Below are 9,907 nucleotides of genomic sequence, written 5' to 3'. Positions count from 1 at the left end.
CGCATGCACGCTACAGGGCGTCTCCCTCGGAGGAGGAGGAGGAGATTAGTGTTTAACGTCCCATCGACAACGACGTCATTAGAGATGGAGCACAAGCTCGGGTTAGGGAAGGGTGGGGAAGGAAATCGGCCGTGCCCATCCCAGCATTTGCCTGAAGTGATATAGGGAAATCACGGAAAACCTATGAGGTGCATTCAAGTTCTAAGGCCTCCGATTTTTTTTCTCTGGACTGGAAAGAGATAGAAATATGCGCATTGTTTTAAAATGAGGCCACATTAACTGTCAATATGTCCCAGAGTTGGCACCACCGTACGGCAGATGGAATTTTACCACCAGGGCGAGAATGAGAACTGTTTTAAATACTTAAAATGGCGACGTTCTCCTTACTTTAACAGCGTGCAATCATTCGTTGTCTGAATTTACGTGGTGTGAAACCAATTGAAATTCATCGACAGTTGAAGGAGACATGTGGTGATGGAGTTATGGATGTGTCGAAAGTGCGTGCGTTCGTGGGTGCGACAGTTTAATGAAGGCAGAACATCGTGTGACAACAAACCGAAACAACCTTGGGCTTGCACAAGCCAGTCTGACGACATGATCGAGAAAGTGGAGAGAATTGTTTTGGGGGATCGCCGAATGACTGTTGAACAGATCGCCTCCAGAGTTGGCATTTCTGTGGGTTCTGTGCACACAATCCTGCATGACGACCTGAAAATGCGAAAAGTGTCATCCAGGTGGGTGCCACAAATGCTGACGGACGACCACATGGCTGCCCGTGTGGCATGTTGCCGAGCAATGTTGACGCGCAACGACAGCACGAATGGGTCTTTCTTTTCATCGGTTGTGACAATGGATGAGACGTGGATGCCATTTTTCAATCCAGAAACAAAGCGCCAGTCAGCTCAATGGAAGCACACAGATTCACCGCCACCAAAAAAATTTCGGGTAACCGCCAGTGCTGAAAAAATGATGGTGTCCATGTTCTGGGACAGCGAGGGCGTAATCCTTACCCATTGCGTTCCAAAGGGCACTACGGTAACAGGTGCATCCTACGAAAATGTTTTGAAGAACAAATTCCTTCCTGCACTGCAACAAAAACGTCCGGGAAGGGCTGCGCGTGTGCTGTTTCACCAAGACAACGCACGCGCACATCGAGCTAACGTTAAGCAACAGTTCCTTCGTGATAACAACTTTGAAGTGATCCCTCATGCTCCCTACTCACCTGGCTGGCTCCTAGTGACTTTTGGCTTTTTCCAACAATGAAAGACACTCTCCGTGGCCGCACATTCACCAGCCGTGCTGCTATTGCCTCAGCGATTTTCCAGTGGTCAAAACAGACTCCTAAATAAGCCTTCGCCGCTGCCATGGAATCATGGCGTCAGCGTTGTGAAAAATGTGTACGTCTGCAGGGCGATTACGTCGAGAAGTAACGCCAGTTTCATCGATTTCCGGTGAGTAGTTAATTAGAAAAAAAATCGGAGGCCTTAGAACTTGAATGCACCTCGTAAATCAGGATGGCCGGACGCAGGATTGAACCGTCGTCCTTCCGAATGCGAGTCCAGTGTACTAACCACTGCGCCACCTCGCTCGGTTGTCTCCCTCGGAGCTGTCCTTGAAGTAGCTGATGTGTAACAGTTCGTTGCGTCACTGAGCTGCTCAAATTGCTGGTGCAGATGCAGTACGATGCCCCAGAGCCATACGTCGACCACTATAGTCTTCCCTCACGGTAGTACCATGTTGCCGTCCGGAGCCCTGTCTTCTTGCTACTGTACTTTCTTGTGACCACCGCTGCCATCAGTCGGGTTCAGTGGCTACATTCCCGCCATGTCTTACTGCAGTATCACAGAAGCAACGTCCAGTTTCTCGTAGCCCTGCTACACGACCTCGTTCAAACTCAGTGAGTTATTTGTAATAGCGTCTTCGCTGCCTTAAAGGCACTCTCCATCACCACGACCAATCTCAATGGTAACTAAAGCTCACGACCGATACCGCGTGTATTTATAGCAGATCTGGTTTGTATCCTCATACTGGCGCTACTAGCGCCACTCTTATTCAACTGGCACAGAATCCGAATAGGCATCGTCTTTCAGAACTAGAAGCAGAAACATTCCTACCAAATTTCGTTTATGTCGCATAACTGCTTCTTGGTGTTGCAATTCTTCTTCTGTCAGTGTATGATAACTCACAGAATTAAGTTTACAGTATTCGCAAACAGATGGTGTGTATTGCTTCCCTTCCTTAGGTTAGATAGCAATAATGGCAACAGTAGTGGCATCCAGCCACGCAGTTAAGATTAAAATGAATTTGCCAGATCATGAAAACAGTGAACCTCATGTGAGGAGACAAACAGTGGAAAAGAGAGAGAGAAACTTATACAAAGTGTTTCAGGAGAAATCCATATACATTACAAAAGTGTATGTATGAATGTATGATTTCCACATCTCCTCCTACACCAACCAAAATGGTACATATATCCTTACAATTAGGCAACAGTCGCTATAGGGCTAAGAACCATCTTCCTATCATACTTCAGAAGATATGACATCATAAACAACGAGACGCGTCAAAAACTACCGTATTATGAATGTCGTTTATTGGGAATAAAATTAGTAGCACAGAAGTACTACTAATTTTATTCCCAGTATATTTCGCAGGCAGTATCCACACATACCACTGAATGCACCTACAGAAGTATATAAGGATACACACATAGTTCAGGAGATATGAATCATAAACACTGAGATGCGTGAAAATCTGCCACATTGTGCATAACGTTTAAATTTATTACTTGTACTTCTTTGCTACTAACTTTGTTCGCAACTCATTTTGCAGAAGGTTTTCACATATGCCACTGAATGTACTTACACAGATATATACAATACATAGTTCAAAAGATGTGACATCATAAACACCAAGATTCGCGCAAAAATACTGCACCATGCACGAAGTTTTAATGCATTTATTCTTTACTACTAAGACACTTCTACAGTCGAGTCAACTTAAGGAAATCCCTGACATCTGGCAGTGCTTCTGACAACTTTCAGCTGCGAAGCGCGAACGGCTGTAGGCGAAAACGATAGCCGTCTAAGTAGTGGAGCAATGGGGCTTCAAGCACCAGCGACGTCACAGCCTATCTCTGACATCACAATGATGTAATGATGACGTCACAATGACGAAATGATGACGTCATAATGATGTAATTATGACATCACATTCACAACCTATCTATGACGTCATAATGACGTAACTATGACGTCATAATGACGTCATGATGACGTAATGATGAATTACGTCATAATGATAGTGTAATATTTTTATGAATTTATGATGACATACTTGGAGGACTTTTGCCAACAGCGTTGGCCTTATTTCCGCATGTTTTGATACTGACCTTACATAATATGACGTCTTTAGCTCACTGCAATATTGTTGACAGTGCCACAACCTACATAGCTATATTTTGTTAAGTCATGGTGATGTACTTGATGGCACTGACCTTACGTAATATTCACACACACACACACACACACACACACACACACACACACACACACACACACAAGGTATGCAATAAAAACAAGCTTATATGTTTATTCAGATATCATTTAATGCAAGAAAAATAATTTTGTTACAAAATGTTATTAATTTATTTTACACTTTTACTTAAATCTACTTCATCATCTGCCAGATCAGATTTATTTTGCAACCATAAATACATGCAACGAGGGAACCAGCGATAGTGTTCACTCCATGGATCATCACCATCAACCCAATCATGCAGTGTGCCACCACAGTAGAAGCAGGTCGTGTGATCAGCAGTACCAGAGTAGAAGAAACCTGCTTCAGCCAGTTCTTCAGCCTTTACTGGGATATACGAGGGCCAATCATGGAAGGATTGTTGACGTACTTGTTGACAGCAATACTGAGGCCATGCTGGTTGTGCTGTATGCATGAAAGAGAGTTTTTTAACTGTACAACAAGGACAACATGTGTTGATACCTGCAAGATGGTATGATGCAGGACATATATGTCTCAGAAATGGTATGTCATCCAATTGCCAGTTACTCTCTTCAATGTTACAATACATACATTTTACAGTATCATCGTTACTGTTGTGATTTGGTCTATAGAAGCCCATCTCTGCTACGTCTTCAGGCTTCAAAAAGTCGATGGGCCAGTTACCATTCTCAAAAGTCTTTAGACGCTCAGCAAATGTAGGGTACATTGTGTAGCCTGCTTACAATTCTTAGTGCACGTGCACATGTGTTATGCGGTTACTGACTTGTTATTTGCTCTTTATATATTCTAATGATTAGATAACCAATTCTTACATAATTATTCCAGCTTCTCGTAATTCTTCTTCAATAGAAATAATCTCATTGTCATGTGATGAATTACCTGCTGCTTTTGACCCATGCAAAAAGAAAAGACGTTCAACAAGTTCATTTGGGTCATCCCAGTACACATAATCAGGAGGTAAATTACTGCTATGTGTCTTCCATTGTTTTACTTCTGGAACATTACCTTCTGTTTCTTTCTCATCTACAGTAATTCCTTTACCACTATGAATACTAGGTTCACTTTCCAAAGTTTCCTCACTTAGCTGACGATGTGCTTTTAGTAAATTTGCTCGAGATGATTTTCGAACTTCGCTTACATCAGACCGATTTAAATGAAGAATGCGTCGTATGATTGTTTTATATTTTATACTGTTATTAATATTAACTGGTTTATGAGCAGAATAACCTTTCTTATGGGCATTGGTAGCTTTTAAAATTTTTGCATACGTAAGAAGATCAGATTTTGTATAGCTTCTAGCTACAGGTTTTTTTCTAAGAAGTAGATTATATAATCCTTTTGAACCATTGTATGTTACATCATTAATGATTATATCCGCTCCATCAATTATCGCTTTTTCATTCCCTATCATCCACCCATTACGGAGGTCATATCTCATACCATACACTTCATCACGTTCTTTAGGAGGAATTTGCCTTAATATTGATGATACTAATGTCTCATCAGGTGGAGTGAGAATACCTGGTTCCACATCATCTTCCACTTTTTCCTCTTGATCGGATGATATAACATCAGGTGAAATAAGATTTTCTGGTTTCACTTCCTCTTTATAATGAGATGATGTAAATGTAGGATATGAAAGTTTTTCTCTTTTACTAATAGAAACAAGTTCTCTCAGAGGATCAGAAACTGGCTTCAATTCTTCCTCCAATTGTTTTTTTCTTTTAATCTCTTTTTCCTTAAGGGATAAAAATTTTTTACGTATATTTCTTCTAGCAGACATAATTTGCCTTTTCAATTTTATATTGCGGTTTACAGCCTGTTGAAGCATTTCAAGTTATTTGTATGGTTGGCACTAGATAATGATTGAAACAGGTACTGAGGTTACGTCTCATCTGAGAAATATAGTCAAATTACAGCATATTTATATTACCTCATACTCAAATTCCACATGAAGACCATAATTTCCCAATTGAAATGGGTGTGGTTGTTTAAAACTGAATTTATCTCCTTCCTTTACACTTAAAGGTACATTTAACGCAAGCTCAGTTTCCTTGCCATTGTGTACAAATGTAATCACTTCCAAATCAGGTGATGCTGAGCGTAGTTTCATAGTTCCTGTATAAGGAATATCATATTCATACTTCCCATTATGTAACAAATATTGTATAGAATTAGGATTTGTGGAAGGTATGCTATCTATGCGTAAAATGAATTTCTGACTTACTTTAGAGAGTGTTTTATCTACATATGCTTTGTTAGCTACATCAGTTTCTATTATTGGTTCTCGCAAATTTACAAGACGCTTATGTCGTATATCAAACACTCGATTTGTTACATCAAAGAGATCTAACATATTTATATTAGGCTGTGACATTTTAACTCGAATATTATTCTCATTTTCTAACATAGATGTTACTTTATGATCGATTTTTTTTACAATATTTTCAACATATTTCTTATTAACAGCATCATACATATTAACTGGATACAAAACATTTTCAATTCTCATATTGTTTATATCAAGAACACCTTCCCTGACTGATAAATTATTCAGTAATAAATCATTCTGAGGAATCTTATAGGAATCGACGAGTGGTCTGATTTTTACTTCTAACTGATTATATTTTCCATCCACATAACCCTTTGTAGCCACATCATTTGATATTAATGGATCTATGACCCCACTTAGTCGTTTACCTTTAAGTCGTATGATATTGGTTCTATCATCTGACTCTAAGATGCTCTTGTTTTTCAAGTCCATTTTTTGCTCAAACTGCTTCTTAAGCTGTATAACTGAATCATCCACATATTTCTTTGTGCTAGCATCATTATTTTCCTTAGGAGAAGAAAGGTTGCTAATGCGTTTCGAGTTAAGTCTGATAGAATCACTTAAGACATCTAATGCACTTAAAACAACATTAAGTTTGTTCCAGGTAACTATATTGTCAACAAACCTTCTAAGACTAGTTATGGAACTATCAACATACTTTTTGGTAGATGCATCACTGTTCTCCAGTGGATCTCGCAAACCTGAAACACGTTTGTTTCCAAAGTTGACTGCATCATGTGAAAGATGTAGTATACTGAAAAATGATTTTAGCTGTGGAATCCCTTTACTGATTGAAGCTAAGAAATTGTCAACATATTGCTTTGTAGCTACATCATTCACTGCTTGTGGTTCAGAGAGAACAAGCTGAACGTTTCCAGAGGACTGCATTGTGCAAACTAAAATAAAAGTAATGCGAAGTCTTCTTAAATGCAAAAGTACTCATCAAACTTCTTGCGATAACGTCCATTGTGAATTTTATCATCTTTGCTGATAACTAAGAAACTGTGTGGGTCACTATCCCAAACTTGTTTACACAAGTTTAGAAACTGAGCATAATCCATATCTGTATTAACATGATCATTGTATACATGCCTTAAATTACACTCATCTTGTTTGAATAGTATAATCATGTTAGCATTATCTCTAATCAGTTGCTTTGGGATCCGGCTGTATGTCTGACATAGGTAAAGGCAATCAATATCATAATGTCGCCCCATGCAAAAATAAGCCCTTATGTTGTCCTGTTTGTCGCATATAACATCATCAAAAATAAAAACTGAAGATGGTAAGGCTTTATCAGGTAAAATAACATCTTCATTGTTTGAAAATGTAAAGAATTTGATCCCTTCAAGCCCGGATAATATGTTTGTGAGAAATTTATACTTCGCTTGATGCAACGATTTTGAATATATATAAAGATTCTGAAATTTTAGACCATTTTCATGAATTAGAAGATTCACTACAACGTTAGTTTTTCCACAATTTGAGGGACCGCAAATAATGCATCGCACAGTATCTGGTAACAAATCACCATGTTTCTTCCTCTTACCATCTGCATTATCAAATGAAATATTTGTAACTGGTAGTTGGAGTACATGTTTCTTCAAGCGCATGTTGGTTAAAAGTGTTACAGATGCTTGGTGTAATGTATATAAAAGTAGATTTTTCCTACCAACCTAATCATTTAATGGCTAGACACGCTCAGAGGAAGGTTGGCAGAGGTATTTTAAACACAGCTATTAACAAACTCCCTATAGAATTGCACCTACCAGGATACAATTATTGTGGTCCAGGTACCAAACTACAGAAGAGATTACAACGTGGTGATCGTGGTATCAATCCACTAGATGATGCATGTAAAGAGCATGACATAGCATACGCCACATTTCCAGATAATCTTTCACAAAGACATAAAGCTGATGAAATGTTAGCAAAGAAAGCTTGGGAACGTGTTAAAGCGAAATCTGCAAAGCTTGGTGAGAAACTGGCGGCATTAGGAGTTGCAGGAACAATGAAAGCAAAAGTTAAATTGGGGATGGGTGCAAAAAATTCTTCAAGGAGGAAGAAAGACACATTGAAGAAGGTTATTACAAAGGTAGGTAGAGCTATGAAGGGATTAAAGAAGAATGGGAATCTTCTTAGTACAGCTAAGATTGCTCATAAAATAGCGGTAGACAGTGTTCGAAAAACAGGAGTTGAAAATTTACAAAAGAATAAGACTCGTTTTATACCTATTCCAAAAACAGGTGGTGCTTTACCTCTTATTCCAATTTTTGCAGCTCTTTCTGCTATTGGAAGTCTTGCAGGTGGAGCCTCTGGTATAGCTAAAGCAGTTAATGATGCAAAAAGTGCTCATAAGCAGTTGGCAGAGATGCAACAACATAATAGAAAGATTGAAGCTATAGCTTTGCAAAAGGGTAAAGGCCTTTATTTAACCCCATACAAAAAGAATGGTATGGGACTTTATCTAAATAAAGGAACTAAAAAAAAAAAAATTCAGTTGATCTTACCAGATCGACCTCTTACAAATATCGATTTGAGATTCTATGCAAAAAAGTTGAAAATACATAATTTCCGAGGTGTTTTCATGAGAGACACATTACCTAAAACAGCAAAAAAATTTGAAAGTGCAATTGTGAACTTGAACACTTCAAAAGAGCCTGGATCACACTGGGTTGCATACAAAAAGAAGAATGATACTGTCTACTACTTTGATAGCTTTGGTAATCTACCACCACCTTGTGAAATCTTAAAATATTTGAATCATTGCACTTTTAAATATAATTACAATACCTTTCAAGCAATTAATAGTTACAATTGTGGTCACCTGTGTTTGAAATTTCTTTGTAAAGAATAAAAGGAGCTACAAGTGTACATACATATGCATTCTCACAATGGATATTGGACAAGGTAAGACATTAACTGCTAGTGGAAAAAAATCAGTGCTGGTAACAAAATTTAATCCAGCATTGGATGTATCAAATGGTGTCTATGAAATAGCGCTTCTGAACTATTTTTCGTACAATTCGATACCTAATGTTACTCCACAGAATTGCAATTTCTATTTTTCTAAACGTGATGATATATTCCAGAAGTTTGTCATTCCAACTGGTTCATACGAATTGCAAGATATTTTCTCTGAACTGTTAATACAAACAAATGAATATAATGCAAAATTAGCAAGTTCATCTTTCAAAATTTTTCTTGACTTTGATTATGATAAACATCTTAATCGATGCAAAATAAAGCACAATGTTACACTAAACTTTGATTTAAATAACAATCTTGGATCCCTTCTAGGATTTACAAAAGGAGTGATTAAAGGCGATAAAGATCATAGAATTGTATCAACAGCTAACCATCCAGTGAATATTCAGAACATAAATGTTTTAAATATAGAATGTAATATATCAGGTGGTTCCTATATTAATGGTGAACCTTCTCATGTTATTCACCAGTTTTGGCCAACAGTAGCTCCAGGATATAAGATTGTGGAAACACCAAATTTGCCCATTTATATGCCAGTCATTAAAAGATACATAACAGATTTGATAATATCTATTTGTGACCAAGACGGGCATGTTGTACCACTAGATGAAGACGAAATAACTGTTAGACTTCACTTGAGACGAATTAAGTAATGGGAATTGTGTATAAGGAGAACTGTAATTTTAGTAATGGAAGTGGTGTCACTATCAAAAAAGTAAGAAAAAATAAAAAAAGCTTTTAACTATATACAGTAAACAGCTATTGAAGTCATTAGGGTACAAATTAGTATAAATACTATAACACCATAGATGGTAACAACACTTCTGCGTGGATTGCTAAACAGTGAAAAAGGAACGATGAGCAGTATTTTGAATGTTCGTGAAAACATTACTTTCGATGATTCAATTCATCGAATTGAGAACCATGCATACAAACCTTATGGACAATCAGTATTTGGGTATAATGATTCAGTATCAATTGTCATTCAAAATGAAAACAGTTACTTATTACCTTCGGAAAGTAGATTATTCATTGAAGGAAAAATAGTAAATACTGCTAAAACTAAGG

At 37.8% G+C, this 9,907-nt stretch overlaps 1 protein-coding gene across 1 annotated transcript; it reads right to left on the bottom strand.

Annotated features, from left to right (window-relative positions):
* Positions 1-3,646: 3,646 nt before the first annotated feature.
* LOC126092778 (putative inhibitor of apoptosis) lies at positions 3,647-4,225 on the bottom strand. Its single transcript, XM_049908506.1, has one exon. The coding sequence runs from the start codon at positions 4,223-4,225 to the stop codon at positions 3,647-3,649; it is 579 nt and encodes a 192-aa protein (XP_049764463.1).
* Positions 4,226-9,907: the final 5,682 nt, after the last annotated feature.

This window comes from Schistocerca cancellata, chromosome 7 (genome assembly GCF_023864275.1).
Source record: "Schistocerca cancellata isolate TAMUIC-IGC-003103 chromosome 7, iqSchCanc2.1, whole genome shotgun sequence".
Lineage (NCBI taxonomy): Eukaryota > Metazoa > Arthropoda > Insecta > Orthoptera > Acrididae > Schistocerca > Schistocerca cancellata.
This window is presented reverse-complemented; position numbering and strand designations above follow the sequence as displayed.